At 48.0% G+C, this 16,177-nt stretch overlaps 2 protein-coding genes across 4 annotated transcripts in view; one reads left to right on the top strand and one right to left on the bottom strand.

Moving 5' to 3' along the window:
- Window positions 1-16,177, top strand: part of Sema3g (semaphorin 3G) — a 100,020-nt gene that overhangs the window by 50,685 nt on the left and 33,158 nt on the right. The gene's annotated exons all lie outside the window — the stretch shown is intronic.
- Window positions 1-16,177, bottom strand: part of Nisch (nischarin) — a 35,610-nt gene that overhangs the window by 9,607 nt on the left and 9,826 nt on the right. For 2 of the 3 annotated variants that reach the window (XM_046452873.2, XM_046452874.2), the window contains exons 4-13: window positions 12,737-12,785; window positions 11,692-11,855; window positions 11,272-11,367; window positions 9,365-9,460; window positions 7,508-7,660; window positions 6,805-6,873; window positions 6,193-6,378; window positions 5,879-6,007; window positions 4,312-4,425; window positions 3,882-3,993 (exon numbers count right to left, since the gene is read on the bottom strand). In XM_046452873.2, coding sequence (XP_046308829.1) covers window positions 3,882-3,993; window positions 4,312-4,425; window positions 5,879-6,007; window positions 6,193-6,378; window positions 6,805-6,873; window positions 7,508-7,660; window positions 9,365-9,460; window positions 11,272-11,367; window positions 11,692-11,855; window positions 12,737-12,785 — 1,168 coding nt within the window. Of the gene's footprint in view, window positions 1-2,215; window positions 3,310-3,881; window positions 3,994-4,311; window positions 4,426-5,878; window positions 6,008-6,192; window positions 6,379-6,804; window positions 6,874-7,507; window positions 7,661-9,364; window positions 9,461-11,271; window positions 11,368-11,691; window positions 11,856-12,736; window positions 12,786-16,177 lie in introns of those variants that run through there. The other variant, XM_046452875.2, reaches the window with a different exon arrangement.

Below are 16,177 nucleotides of genomic sequence, written 5' to 3'. Positions count from 1 at the left end.
GAGACTACATTAAAAAAAAAAAAAATCAAACCTCTGTGGATGAATCTTAAAAACCAAGAAAACAAAATCAAATGCAAAGAGAAAAAGTACTTGCAATATATAACAAAGCTTGATATCTTTAATCTATAAGAGTTCTTACAGATCACAAAAGTGGTAGAGGGTAGAAATCCCATTAAGAGACTACAAAGAACACAGAGTGACATTCCATAGAATTGACAACAGATATAACATGTGAAAAAAGATGCTGATCCTTTCTGGCACACAAAGAAAGGCAAGTTGAAGTAGACCGGTTTGTATCTTTGGCAAAGGTCAGACTCACTGTACAGCCTGGCCCTGGCCTAACTGGGTACAGACAGGCACTGGAGTTGGAGCTGACCCCTCCGTCAGGAGAGCAGTTTGGTACTACGTCCATCAAGAGCCTTAAATGTGTTCACTCCTAAAGCACCGTCCCAGGAAATGACTAGCCACGACCCCAGCTCCTGATCTGACATCTGCAGGCTAGCAAATCCTCAAAGCACAGGATGCCTCACTGGGAGGCTCCAGATTCCCCCTGGGCTGCTGAGAACAATTTGAGCCTGCACCCACAGGCCCCACTGAATACCCCAGGGCCACCTCCCAGGGACACAGCAGCATGACCTCATGCACCCTGGTAAGGCATGGGGTTTTCAAATCCTACTGAGGCTGTTTTAGGAATATTTGGACCCATTACTTCCAGTTTGCAGACTGGTGTTTCAACATGTTCTGAACTATAGCTAGAGTCTAGAGGAGCCTGGGCCTGCCTCCACACTCCAGCTTTGCCACTAGTCACCACAGCCCAAGGAAATGATTCTGAGCCCCACAGGGCATGAGATCTGTCTGGCTTGGCTGCTGTCCGATAGGACAACTCACATGGCCCAGGTCCTTTGTCCCAGGGCCGGGCAGGAAGACAACCCAAGCCCAGACACCCTCATAAAGCGAAGCAGCAGGGGCTCTGCAAGGCAGGAGGACAGCAAGCACACAGCCATGCATGAAGCAACCCCCTCCCCAGGATCTCCCCTAGGCTTTGCCTATGCTGTCACCCTCCCTTAGAGTCCACCCTCTCCTGCTGATCCATTCAAATCCTATTCATCCTTCGAGTCACCTCAGATGCTACCTCTGCTCAAACCTACAAATGTCCCTGAACCATTCTACCCTGGGCATAGAGTTCATCTCCCCAAGTGGCTCCTTGTTCCTCAAGGGCGGTGGCCTAAATCCCCAACTAAGGATGTAGAAAGGGGAGAGTGTTTACTGACCACTTTTGTTGAGCCAAAAGCAGTGCTAAGCGCTTCCCCAGCATCAGCTCATGCGTGCCTCTCATTATTTACCACATTTCATCAAATCTAAGATGCGTGGAAACGGTGCCATCTTGGTCTTAGCAGGTGTCCACGGAAGGTTTTCCCATGACTCCATCACGAACACCAGCTGGCTGACAGCAACTAGGGGACGCCACTGACTGAAAGACGCATCTCAATTTCAGAGAAGTCGCAGGGTGGAAACGTGTGCATCTTAGAATCGATGAAGTAAGGTGTATCCAGTTTATGGTCGAGAAAACAGCTTCAGAGAGGCTACACAGGTAGCTTGAGATCACACAGCCAGGATGTTGGAGCCTGAACTCAGCTGCCTGCTCCTAACCACCTCTCTACACAGCTTCTCTCAGCCCTGGACCTAGCTGGAGAATCAACTCCGACATTTTGCACATCGGCCCTTATCAGTCACAATCCTCTGTGGCTCCAACAGCCATCTATAGCTCCTGCAATAACCAGAGGCCTGTGTTTTCTGGACAGTGCCCCGTTCACACTGGCCTGGGAATGCCCAGTTAATTTGCAAGTATGCTTCCACTACAGGACAGGCTGGGAGCATTAGGTGCCACTTAGCAAAGCTGCTCTCACATAGGAGAAATCCCTGCCCATCCGGGCTAGCTCCAGTAACACATGGCTGAACACACACAAATGTGGATGCCTCTACATTTGTGAGGAAAAAAGCAACATTTTCTTGCCACTAACTCCCCAATCCCTGTTTGGACATGAGGAAACGTGGACAGGGACAGTCTGTCCACTTCCTTCCTGGACTGTGGCCTGTACAAACAAGTGGTGAGAAAGGGCCACTCAGCAGATGGGATAGGGGACATCAGGAGAGACCTCAGGCAGGGGTTTGACCTTGTCATTTCTCACCCAAAGGAAAGAGATGTGCACACAAAGACATCCACTGCAGTTTTATTTATGAGAGGTGCAATCTGAGACAATGTCTCAACGTCCAGTGACTGGGAAGTGGGGACAGACTACAGAAGCCACTCTGCAGAGTGCCCCAGGGTGAGAGAAAGGGGGAAATAAGGCTGGACCTAGGCTGCTGCAGAGGCTCATCACTGCAGGGTGGGAATGGGGCGCTGCCTGTAGTTGCAGCCTTGGGGGAGACACCCCTCCCCACTGCCCGCCCGGGGCCTGCTCTTTACCAGCTTATTCTCTACTTGCTGTTCTCCATAATCGCTTATTGATTCACTGATTCAACAGTTGCTGACTAAGACTGGCCAGCCATGTCCTTGGCCTTGGGACCAGACGCATCTCCCTGTCCCTGAGAAGCCTACAGTTACGTGCTTCCTCTATAGGGTCGCCAGTGCTGTGGGACCCCAAAGAGGAGCTTGACTTCCATGCAGATGGCAGTGATAGGGAAGCTTCCTCACAGGGATCCATACCCTCTTTCCTTTTTACATAAAAAAATACAACCAAAAAATTTGTCAAGAGATTGACCAAAGCAAACAGGCAAATGCTCTGGCACCTAGCCCCACGGCTCCATTTTTATCAATTCTCTTCCGCATGGCATGGTGGTAACCTCAGTGTGCTGCTCTGCGTCGGGCTTTTGCCTTAATGTTAGTAAGTGTCTCCCTTCTTGCTGCCAGTCTTCTCTCCCTGACGGGACTGCTGCAGAGGGTTCTGTGCCACAGATGCCTCTCCCCACCCCTCTTTGGTGTGCATGTCACAGCCCATGTGTTGCCAGCAGGGAGCACTTCACACCCCTCCCCAGCATCTGATCCCTCTCTAAGAGAAGATCCCCTCCAGCGGGGTTGCCAGGTCAAGGGGTGGGAATGTGTTTCTGGCTCTTGAAATAGGGTCAAACTGGTTTCCCAAGGCCTCACACCAAGTTCTGCGTCTCCAGGAGCCCGGGTGGGCGGCGTTCTTTCCTGCGTGTCCCAAGCCTCAGCTCCACTTGGGACGGCACACCCGCCCCTCTTCTGTTGGGGCCGGGCCAGCAGACACGCTCATGGGACCTGCTTCACTCACTCATCTCCGAGGATGCCTGGGTTCAGAGGTGAAAGCCCTTTGAAAACGCTAAGACAGTGGGCAGATGAAAGGGATGGGTCTTCCATGGGTCCACAGGGACACAGACAGCCCATCTTGATCCCACAAAAGCAGTGTTTTGGGGCTGAGCCACGCCCTGAGAGCCACAGACATGAGGTAAGGATAAAAGGAAGTTCCCCAAATGGGGATCAGGGCTCCAGACTCAGTAACGTAACAAGGCTTGGCTTCCCATAATGAGCAGCTGACCTGCCCATGCTGCCAAGGGGAACGAGTCCTCGTGAGCCAATAGCCCCGAGTCTGCTCTATTAGACACCCTGTGGTCTCCTAGAGGAAATGGAAGCAGGTGTCAGAGCATCAGGGATCCTCACTAAGCAAACGACAGAACTGAAATTAAGCCGGGTGCACCTGCTGCGTGCCACCTGAGGAGCCAGCCTGCGGACGGCACCACCCTCCCTGTGCCCAATCCTGAAGGAAGCAGGTGCCAGCATCTCTCCCCCAACCCCAGCCCAGCCAGAGGGCCCAGGCAGGGGCTGTGCAGCTCTGCTAGGAGCAAGATCCATATGTGATTACCTTGGTTGGAGAGGATGGGCTGGGGCAGGGAGGCAGAGGTGGGAGCCGTGGTGGGAGGAGAGCCACTGGGTCCAATGCAGGGGGCAGCTAAGAGCCGAGAATCCTCACTAACCTGGGAAGAAGCGCTTGAGTCAGCCGGGGAGAGATGATAAAGCACAGGAAGAACAGACTGACAAGGTCAGAGTTGAGGAAGGAGGAGCTCAATGGTTCTCACAATAAGGTGATGAAAGTAGCCTCACAGTAACTTGAGGGGCAGGCTTCATCACCATCCTGTCTCACACACAAGGACCTAGAGGGTGTGGCCTTCCCGAAGTCATGCAGCCTGGGAGCAGTGCAGCCAGGACTTGGTGGCCCTGAGCGATCCCAGAAATCAGCTCCTCCTTGATTGGTTCTTCACCACTACCCCTCCACCTTCCATATAAATGCCCACCTTCTTCTCTGGGTTGCTCAGTTTGGACTTGACATCCTTGGCTTTCTGAATTGCTTTTAGTACTTCCACAGTGTCCAGCTCCTTCTCTGTGGTTGCCGTGTCATCCAGACAGACCTAGAGTCCACAAAGTGGTTCTCAGCATGCAGATAGGCATGTGTGGTTGGAAGACAATGGTAAGCCCCTGCTTGGGAGTGGGCATGAGCATCCATTGTAGGCCAGGCCCTATGAGGACACAGGAGGCTGAGGGAGGCTCAGCCTTCTGGGAAGTGGGCTCTTCACCACCCACAGAAATGACATGGGAGCAATTTGGAGGGGCCTGTGGAGGTCCCACACTGCCTCATCTGTCTCTGGGTGTCCCTCTCCAAGGAGAGGCAGTAGCCTCTTGGGTGGCTGGTATTGGGAGCAAGGAGGTAACATGCACTAAGCCCTCATTTACAGATGGAGCTGAGCTTGTCAAAGAGCAAGGGGAGCACCTTCTGGTTAGGGGAATGGGGAGGCTAAAGGCATGAGAGCAGAAGGAGCGAGCATGCAGGCACGCAGTGTGGCCAAATGAGGGAAGGTCCCAAGGGCCTGGACAGGAGCAGACACTATGACTCCAGGTCTGGACTCTGGACTCCTCTGGGGAGGAGATGGCATCTTGTGAAGACTATCTTGATGATAGCGTGGAAAGGCAGCACTTGGGGCAGAAAAGGGGCAGAGTGGGATGTAAATAGCCTCCCAAGTACTTTCTGACTTGGGGTTTGGGGAAGACAGAGGTTCCAAGGACTGGTGAGAGAATGGGGGCAGGGTTGCTTGAGGCTGAGGGAGAGGAATGAGCCTGATGAAGGACCTATTTGGTCAGTATGGTGGTGGTGGTGGTGGTGGTGGTGGTGATGGTGGTAGTTGGAGAACCAGAGCCAGCAGGCAGCAGGCATTGGGTTGGGCTATACTAGCAAAAATGGACAAACCCTTGGACTTAACAGTCAGGCAGCGTGGCCAGAAGTTTTCCAGGAAACATGATTATTTTAAGTATCTTTTTTCTACTCCTTGTCTAGAATTAACAAATTATTATTATTATTATTATTTGGTACTAGGGATTTAACCCAGGGGGCTCTTAACCACTAAGCCACATCCCCAGCTCTTTTTCACATTTTATTTAGAGACAGGGTCTTGCTAAGTTGCTTAAGGCTTCACTAAACTGCTTCAACTTGTGATCCTTCTGCCTCAGCCTCCTGAACTGCTGGGATTACAGGAATGTGCCTCCATGCTCAGCTAGCAATGCTATTTTTTTTTTAAAAAAAGCTGAAAACAGTTTCTCCATACTTTGAGTCTGAGCCTATGTGTTCTCGGTGAGCCCTCCTGGCCTGAAGCTCTAGACAGATGTGGCAAGAAGCTCCCTGACATGCCCCGTGGGAGAGGGGTGCAGCAGATTTCCCAAATGAGAGGCTCTCAGGTGAGCTTCTGAAGGAAGTGAGGGCAGAAGAATGGACAACCCTGCCTCAGTCTGCCCATGTGAACCTGGACTCCATCCTACCCATCTCTTTGGGATCCACTGGTGGCACAGGCGGGTGGTGGTGGTGGGGCTTACCTCAGAAGCCCGCTCTCCGAACTGAGCGAGCACCTTGGTCCGGTAGTCAGGGATGATGCTCAGAGGATTATTCAGCAGGGCCACGTGCTCCAGACATGGGAGGCTGCCTATGCTCCTGACCTCTTCCATCTGCAAGGCATGAGTGCATTTCCCTTTGGCCATTCCCTTTGGTCCCTTCTAACACTTCAGCAACAGGACAACACATTGGATGGCCTCTTTTAAATGAAAGGAATTTTAATGATTTTCTTTAAGTGATCAACACCAAAGCCTGGCAATCCCAGAGCCCAGAGAGAGCTCCTTGGGATGTGGCTCACCTGCTCAATCCTGTTGTCACTGAGGTCCAGGTTGACCAGGGAGTACAGCTTGTGCAGGCCACTCAGACTCTCTAGGAGGTTGCCTGCCAGGTTCAGGGTCTTGATATTCCCCAGCTTGGTGTGGACGCCTTCCAAGGAGGACAGCTTGTTGTAGGACAGGTCAAGGTGCACGAGGTTGTACAGGTGCTGCAGTGGCATTGAGAACAGGGCAGTGGCTGAGTTCAGGCCTCCACAGAGACACGACAGATAGATGCCCTTCCATCAGAACTAGTTATACAAGGCAGTTCCATCTGTCTGCTCTGACAATTTTTAGGAAGGGAAGCCTCTTTTCTCCTATACATGTGCCACAGCCCAGAAACAGCCCTAGCAGGCAGGTTAGGGATGAGAACTGAAAACAAGCCTGCCTGTCTTCAGGATGGAGGTTCACCATCTCTATCACACTTGGCTTGTATTTATTCATCATTTATAATTCTTTGGAAAAAGGACAACAATCATTCCAGCATTATCATAGGATCCTTCAAGGGAAGGTGGCAATCCCCACCCCCTGACCTCCCAGGAGGTCAGGACCTTGGGGGAAGCTGTATAGGTAGCAATTATCTCCACAGACATTACCTGCAGGTTGTCCACGACCAGCACTCCATTGTGACTCAGGTCCAAGAACTCAATCTTTGGGATCAGTTTCTTACGAAACAAAAGAAGAACCAATGTTATTCTAGGAGGAGGCTGGATCCTACAGACCCTGCACATGGTGGCTGGGCAACCTGGGGCTCTTCCTTCTGACCACAGACTTCCAGCAGACTGTCCCTGCAGGGCCACACAGTAGCACATCCAAGACATACAGGGACTCCAGAGCTGAACAATAGCCAATGCTTTACAGAACATTTGGTTTAGAAAAACGACAAATTGTAATGTCCCAGACAGAGGAAGGAGCCTACATTTCTTCTAACCCCGCCCTCCTCCCCACTGAGAAGTGTAGACAGAATCATACGCCCATTGCCCTAACACCATCTGGATGTCGTCTTTACATGGGCACATCTGTAACACAGGGAGTGATTTTTGTGCCTACTCAGAAGTGTGTCATCACTTACTGTGGTTCTAGAAATAACAAATGTACATGCAATTAATATGCTTTGTTTGGTTCTAAGTATTACCTTACCAATTATAAAGATTCTTATTTTGAAATTTAACATAAAAATTATGGGGAAGGCATAGGGACCTGGTTACAGGTTTTCTGTGGTCTTTCCAGAAAAGTCAACCCAACCTGAGGCTTTGGTTAGGCCAGAGAGGCCCATGACACTGACTGCTGCAAGCATACCACAGACTCGTCGATCTCAGAGATGCTGTTGTGGCTCAGGTCGAGAGTGGTCAACGCCTGCCATGTGGGGATGACAGCAGTCACAGGGCCTTCAAGTGTTGTGCCTTCTGGCTCCCACTCATCAAATTCTGAGGCTTCGGGAACGAGGACTTCCTGAATAAGAACATCTGTTGAGCACTATGCTCAGGCCCTCACGCAACACTAACTAGAACACTATCGCTGCAAAATTAAAGGAAGGACTGGAGAATATTTAGCATGTGGAAGTGAGCTTGCATTTAAATAGGGCTTTGATGCATGTGTCTTTAAGCGATTGTGAAATAACTGAAAGGTTTAGCAACTAACGGCAGATTGAAATATGTTCCTCTGCCGCGGGAGCAAAGGTTGCTCAAGCCCCCAGGGGCCTCTGCCACTCGGTGATGCCTTTTCTGGCTAACTCTCAGAGGCTGAAGGTCCAAACTCACAGTGTTGCTAGGCAACTGTGCTTTCAGAGTGGTCTCCACTGTGGCGAACAGGTCTTTTTAACCATTACTTCACAGGGACAAAATCAGTGCTAAGTCAAGAGTAGCAGCAGAGAGCATTGGGACCACCAGGGGAGAGAGGCAGACCTCCTTGGTTTGACCTTTTAAAAATATTTTTACCACGGTACCTGAGAACTCAGGCTCTTATGCATGCTAGGAACGTGCTCCACTACTGAGATATTTTTTAAGACAGGATCTCACTAAGTTTCCCAGGTTGGCCTCACAAACTCGGAATCCTCCTGCCTCAGCCTTTAGAGTAACTGGGATCTCAGGCATGTGCTACTGGGCCTGGCTCTTGGCTTGATTTTTGAGGTTTATAAAGACCTCTCCTCTTGTAAGGATCACCCCAGGTTCCTTCATCCAGGCAGCAAGGAATGCCTTGAAGAGGGACAAGGTGGCCCAATGCTCTTGTTCTCTCCAGTTTCCTCTTTGCAGTCAGCAGCCTTAAGAGAAAGAATTTTTACCAAACCCAAATCTTAATCAGATGCCCTTAGTCATAAAATTAGCCACTTTATGCTTTTTTTATACTCAGGGAAAGATTTTAACATTACTAAGATGCAAGCCATGAAAAGGTAAAAGAAACCTCCTACATTCTCAATTGGTTCCAGCACTTCCGCAACCTCACCTTCTACTTCAAGTCCATGGAGGACAAGACACAAATAAATGCTAAGCCAGGCCTCATTAGGCTTTGAGGAACAGTTATATTAATCTAACTAACAAAGGTCCTGTCACCTGTATACAGCTTCACAGTTTGTTCATTAGAAAACAGTGGCCTTTTAAAATTCTTTTTTGGAGGAAAAAACCAAGTTCCTTAAAATGTCTTGTTAACAATATTTTTTTTAAATATTTTTTTTTAGTTGTAGATGGACACAATACCTTTATTTTATTTATTTATTTTCATGTGGTGCTGAGGACCAAATCCAGTGCCTCATCTGTGCAAGGCAAGCACTCTGCCACCAACACAACCCCAGCCCTTGTTAACAATATATATATATATATATTTTAATATTTATTTCTTAGGTGTTTTTGGACACAATCCCTTTATTTTATTTATTTATTTTTATGTGGTGCTGAGGATCGAACCCAGGGCCTCACAAGTGCTAGGCGAGCACTCTACTGCTGAGCTACAACCCCAGCCCCCCTTGTTAACAATATTGATCTTTGATGAAGATGTAGGCTAGGGTCTCAGGGGTTATCAAGTGCTGGGAGGTGCTGGGGAAAGTCTAACCTCTGGGTTCTAATGGATGTGGCCTTGTTGGTACCTGTCTTCAGTGGTGGGGACCACAGCCAAGACCTTGCCCTGTAGACAGTGCCCAGGTAGGAAATAGGTTAAGCTTACCTTCATTGAGGTTGCTGAGAAGCGGACACTCATCGTGGCTAAGGTGGGCTTTGAGGCAACCAGCCCTTGTATGTGCTTTGCATCACAGTGACTTATCTGGAACAACAACAACAAAAAAATCTGTGTCTCAGCAATAAATCCTGGCTCTATCAGAAGTCCCAGGAAGGGGGTGTTCATCATGCATACACAAAGGAAGCCCAACAATGGGCAGCCCAAATTCTTAAGAGGCAGGAGGTGACTCAAAATCTACGCCTTCCTTTTCCTAATGCTATTTAGAGCTGACTAAACATTCTCTGAAGTATCTACAAGAAAGGCGTCTAGAGTCTAAGACTCACAGTGAACCACAAATTCCATTTTATCTGTAAGGGCTGTTTGGGGATTAGCAGGTGGTCAGAAAGGGTGGATCATGGAAACCAGTGCTAGGGAACAAGGGGCCCTCAGAATCCTCATTTTTACCCAGTCCCACCCTACTGCCTTAACTGTTCTGTAGTGAGGAGAGAAATTAATACCAAGCACATTGCCCCTGAGGGCTTCATACCCACAATCAGACCAGCAGAGCCCCAAGTTGCTGAATGGGGCTGGGTAGGCTTTCCTACTCACTCAGCCTACAGTGGTTGAGGTTCATATCTAAGTTTCCTTAAAGAGGAATGGCCTTCAAGGTCTGTAGCAAACCTAGATAGTTATAGGCAGAATAGGTCAATGGGTAGCACAGGCTCTAAAGCCAGACTCAGCTAAATTCAAACTCCAGTTTCCTCTTCTTAATTGTGTGATCCTGGCCAAAGTCCCTCATCCTCCTAAACTTCAGTTTCCTCAATTGTAAACTGGAAATGAAAGTGCCCCCTTCACAGGGCTATTGGGAAGATTCAATCAAGGAGTATTCACCAGGCATAGGACTCAGATTGAATGCAAAAGCCAAGTTTAGGACACTTATGCTTGAAAACATTTCAAACAGCTTTTACTATTCATTACTAATTCCATTTTCTTTCATTTTTATATATTTCTCTACTTATTTTGGTACTGGGGATTGAACACAAGGGTGCTTTACTTCTGAGCTACATCTTCATTTTTTTATTTTGGGACAAGGCCTTGCTAAGTTGCTTAGGCTGGCCTCGAATTTACAAGCCTTTTGCCTTAACCTTCCAAGTCATTGGGTTTATAGGTGTATGCCATGGTGCCTGGCTCCATTTTCTTTTAAAAAAAGTAATAAAAGTTAAGTTTTGAGAACTAAGGAGCCCAGTAGCAAGGAGTGTAAATCATTTCTCACTAGTGTGGGTGACTCAAGAATTGAGAACCTTCAAAGTCCTTTGTCTTGGCAAATAAAGATTTGGAATTGGCTCTGTCTGACCTTTAGGATGACTTCCCAGGACTTCTATTTGAACGCTGCATATTCCCTGACGCCATGAGAGGCCCAGAAGCAGCAGACCATAGTGCTTTACTCCTCTAAATGCCTGCTGCTGTCCATGCTAAGAATGGAAACATGCAGACTGGCCAAGGACAGGAGAAGTCCCCCTTTTTGTCTGCCTTTAGACGAACCTGATTCTCCTGCAACAAAATGCCAAACCCCAAAGCAACAGTACTCCCGGATATGATGGCACGTGTCTATAATCCCAGTAGCTCAGGAGGCTGAGGCAGGAGGACAGCAAGTTCAAAGCCAGCCTCAGCAACTCAGTAAGACCCTAAGCAACTTAGTGAGATCCTATCTCTAAATAAAATATAAAAAAGGTCTGGGAATGTGGCTCAGTGGTTCAATCCCCAATACCAAAACCAAAACCCAAACCAACAGTACTTTACAATTAAATCTGGACACCTGACACCAACACTGTTCCCTAGCCACAGATATATGAGAGCCAGACAATGCCCACTCTGGGCTTGGCCCTGCCTACACTCGCCACAGGTCTGGGCCTTACCTCCACCTGGTGAAGAGACTTGAATATGGACAAGTCAAATGGCAGGAGTTGTTCCTGAATGTTGCTGTTCCCAAAAGGTCCTTCTGTGCCAGAAACCTGAGGCCAAAAGATGTGGCTTAAATTAGGGATGCTGTTGCCACCAATCTCCAGCCACATTTCTGTGTTAGCAGCTGCCAAGCCAGAAACTTTGACCACCTCTACCTTCAGCAAGGCAGGCTAGGGCTGAGGTTTAAACTAGACATTGGATGATGACGCCCCCTAGTGCTCTCAGTCAGAAGAACAGTGCCAAGAATACCAGGCAATGTGCCTTCTTTGGAAAGGGCCCCATCCACAACTCCTCCACACAACTATGCCAGTTAGCTGTCAGGCCCCACAGATGACTGAATGGCTTTCCATGACTGAGATGTGCTGCAGCTTTACCTTAAGGTATTTAAGGCGACAGGTGAAGTCCAGAATATGCCCAAGGTCAGTCTTGGCATCTCCACTGGCGCACGTGGGTTTTCCTTGCTGTAGCTGCTCGGTGACTGCATAGAGCTGCAGGGGCCTGATGGCAAAGACCTCACCGGCCCCCAGGAGCTGTTCTCCTGCAACAGCCATGCCCTGAGGGATGAGTGTCCGGCAGCAACCCTAGCACACAGTATAGCCAGGGAGTCTGCCCATCAGGCCAACAATAGTCAAGCACTGCACAAGCATGTGTGTGTGTGCCCACGGTGTTGGGACTAAGCATGAAGAAATAGTCGCCCTCCTGAGCTCATACTGCCACAGGGCAACCCTGGACATGTGAACAGGGAAGAGCCATGGGGACAACCCAACTGGGCAGTCACCCTGCAGAGTGAGGTTAAGTCAAGATCTAAGTAACTGAGCCAGGATAAGGCTGATAAGAGGCAGTGGTTCTGGGCAACAGACCTACACTGTTATCTACAAAAGGCAGATGTTTGGGTTAGGTGCAGGCCTAACATGCCAGCAGCACAGAGTCTGAAAGCAAGATGGCTACTGAGCCAGACTAACTGGCCTTTGGTTCTTGTTCTGCTCTTCCTTCTAGTCATGTAACTTCAAGCAAGTCACAAGCCTCTAACCACCGGTGTTCACACCTCAACCTCTAGGGGGAAGGCAGAAGGATGATAAACACAGGGCTGGATGATACAGGGCATGCTCCTTACATATTATCTACTGTCACCATGTTCTCTGGCAAAGACAAATCAGGAAAAGAGGGTCGCCTACAACCCACCTTCTAGCACCCCACCACAGGGGCTTGAGAATCCTAAGGTGAAGCATCACTCCTCACCTGCAGGGCAGGTAAGTGGGCAGGCTTGGCTGTGGGCCAGGGCCAGAATTTAGGCACCCCCAAAGAAGTGGCCCTGGCTAGGACGCAACAGATTGATTTTTGTGCCACCCTGGGCCTCCAAGCCACCTAGTAAGAGTATGTAAGTTGTACCTAGCACTTTAAGGACCAATGGCCACATACCTTTTTCAAAGAGATCTTCAGCCAGTGCTGCGGTAATGCCATTTATTTCCTGCAAAGAAAACAAAACCTGTGGTTACAGATTCCACCTGCCCACAGCCATGGGATTTGCATATGACCCCAATCTACCCTCTCTGCTGTTGTAGTACCAAGTCTCTAGAGTGAACAAATTAAACCTATAATGAACAAAGAAGCTTAGGAAGGGAAACTAAGTATTTTCAGTTAAGTGGATACCTAAAAGGGCTGCTCAAAAGCCAGGAAACCAAACTAATGCTGAAAGTCCAGGTTCACAAGGGCAATGTGGGGTGTAATATGGCCCAAGAGGCCCACAGAACGTGGCTGCAGGAAGCCAACAGCTCCCAAAACTGGGTCTGGAGTACTTAAGAGAGGGCATAATAAAAAGATTCCTTTCTTCCAAAAGAAATAGGATTTCCTATCATCCTAGCGATCTAGGATCTCCCAGGGCCAACCTCCCTGGAAATGACCATTTCTATTTTTTCCCATGTTTTACATGTGTCTGGATGAAGAGTAGACACTGTTCTCTTCCTGGACTCATCCTTTCCAGACTCACAACAGTGTCACTTAGTCTCAGGGTTAGAGGTGAGAAAGATTTTCTTTTTGAATGATGTGATGAAGGAAGCATGACAAGGACAAGCCTTCAGACAAATTAAAGCTAACAAGTTGTGCTCTAATTTCAACTGGGTAATGCTGAGTAGTTGTTTGGTTCTGGCTCACTGAATCCTCCCAAGACCCTACAGAGGAAGTTTTTTTGGGGGGGATACCAGGGATTAAGACCAGGGGGCGCTTAACCAGTTAGTCACATTCCCAGACCTTTTTGAAATATTTTATTTGAGTTGCTTTAGGGTCTACTAAGTTGTGGGGCTGGCTTTGAACTCATGATCCTCCTGCCTCAGCCTCCCAAGCCACTGGGATTACAGGTGTGTGCTGGTAGGCCGGGTGGAAGTTTCTATCTTGAGCCCTGTTAAATACATGAACAAACAGGTAGGGGAGGTACTGTGACTCTTTAATTTTATATGGTTCGAAACTAGTAAAGCTACACTCAAACACTTGCCCTGGGGCTCTCCTTGTATACAACCAATTACCCCACACTTCAGTGGGTAACTGTGGGGTTGGCATAGACTCCCAAATCGCTCAGCCCCAAACCCTTACATCCCACAGGTCAGAATTTTAACTGACAGATGGCAGCTAATAGGGCTTCTTGTAAACAGATCCAGATGGAGGCTACATAATCACCTTTATAACTCATGGGAACATTGCTGCCACCAGGATATGCAATTCACGTTTCTAGGACGTAAGAGGCACCAGACTGCAGGAGACAGAGTGTCCCTTTCCTGTTTTTCTCTTTGGTTGTTTGTCTCTTTCTTATTATCTTTTATACATCATGGCTACCTGAATAGTTGTTTATATGCTATAAACATTTCCTCCCAGCCTGTGTACGCCTTTTACTTTTATTCAGGTGGTTTTGATACAGCAAGATTTTTTATTTTTATGTCACTTAACCTATAATACTTTTCCTCTGGGACTTATGAGGCCTCTTTCCCCACCCCAAAATTATAAAAATAGTCTTTCTTTCAGCCATTTAAGATATCTTTAAAAAAGTGATTTATTTATTTAATTTGCTTAAAATTCAATTTATACATAATGTAAGAATCACTCCTCTCCCATTCCAATCCCCAGTGGACAAGAGACCAGAGAGAGCAAATGAGCCCAGCTTTAAGGGACTTTTTGAGTCTGGTAGGGTAAGGAGACAAATGTGAAAGGGCCGGCAAAAGGTAGGGGTTCCAGTTAGGAGTGACAGGAGAGACTATAGGGTAACTCAAGTTCAACTTCAGTCTTTTGTAACATCTTTTTTCTTGGGTACTGGGGATTGAATCCAAGGGCACTTTACCACTGAGCTATATCCCCAGACCTTTTTAATTTTTATATTGAGACAAGAGTATAGCTAAGCTGCTGAGCCTGAACTCAAATGCGTGATTCTCCTGCCTCAATCTTCCAAGCCGCTGGAATTATACACACAGACCACCATGCCTGACAATCTCTTGCAACTCATTACATTTTCCTTGGCAGCTGTGAAGACCTTAAAATTAAGCAGAACACAGAATGATCCAGAAGCCTGCACCTCCATGAACAGTTCTGAGAACCAAACCTTATCTACAAATCTCTGCAGTCATATCACCTGGCTCTAAGTTGTCACAGGGGCTGTCAATCTGTGCCCTCCTCAGTTCCCCAACAGCAGCTTCAAAAGCCTTCAGACTCTGTACATGTGAGAGGCTCCTAGAGGTCTCTCACAGGAAGAGACCTCCCTCTTCTATCAACAGTACTAAACAATCTTCACCTTTCATTGCACATTTCTTCAGATAACTGCCATCAGCTCAGAAAGAACCTGGAGAAAGAAATACCCTGGAAGCCAACTCTGCTAAGAGGATAAGGCTAGAACCTCCAGAAGGTACACAAAGCTGAGAGACGGTGAGGTTCAAGGGCTTGTGCAAGAAGGGAGCAACCTTCTTTTTCTGAGCCATCTCAACAGCAAACAGTGCAATAACTTCTCTCCCTGCTCTTTGGGGTACAGGAAGCTCACACTATTACAACACTTTCTACTTGATTTCCTGGGCCAACCTTCACTGTGGGGGGCAGCCTGAACCAGAGGAACAGGAAAAAACCTAGAGCACCAGCCACCTCTGGTCAAGTTGTAGACAAAGCTGTGGTTAGCCAGGCCTCTACAGGGAGAAGGAGAAAGGGGACTTTGGTGGCCACTGAGGCCTAGCTGCTGCCAGTACTCCTAGGTAAGTCACCTGTGGGGATGAGAGGCTGTTCACATGCCCTACTACTTCGTTTGTGCTAAAGAGACCTGAAGCACTTTAGGGTGACACAAATGTCTCAAGTGAAGTGCATCTTTAAAAAAGACATTCATTAGGCTGAGCACAGAGGCACACATCTGTAATTCCAGCAGCATGGGAGGTTGAGGCAGGAGGATCATAAGTTCAAAGCCAGCCATAGCAACTTAGTGAGGCCCTAAGCAACTCGGTGAGACCCTGTATCTAAATAAAATACAAAAAAGGGCTGGGAATGTAGCTTAGTAGTTAAGTGCCCCTGAGTTCAATCCCCAGAACAACAAATAAATAATTAAATAGACATTCATTGAACCCCAATAAAAATGCCAACTAATAATATTAGCTATATTAAAAAATCAAAACACTCATCCACCTAAAAGCATTACAGATCTACTCATCAGCCATGACACTGCCAACCAAGATCATTTGTTGGTGTGCAGAGGTGTTTTTTCTTTTTCTGTGGTGCTAGGAATTGAACCCCGGACCTTGTAAATGCTAGGCAAGCACTATACCACTGAACAAAGGTTTGAGTTTCACATAAACAACCACAGACTATTAAGGCTGTAGCTCTGTGACTTGAGCATATTCTGAC

Source organism: Marmota monax, unplaced genomic scaffold (genome assembly GCF_021218885.2).
Source record: "Marmota monax isolate L192 unplaced genomic scaffold, Marmota_monax_Labrador192_F-V1.1 WCK01_AAM20220418_F8-fsc00042, whole genome shotgun sequence".
NCBI classification, from domain to species: domain Eukaryota; kingdom Metazoa; phylum Chordata; class Mammalia; order Rodentia; family Sciuridae; genus Marmota; species Marmota monax.
This window is presented reverse-complemented; position numbering and strand designations above follow the sequence as displayed.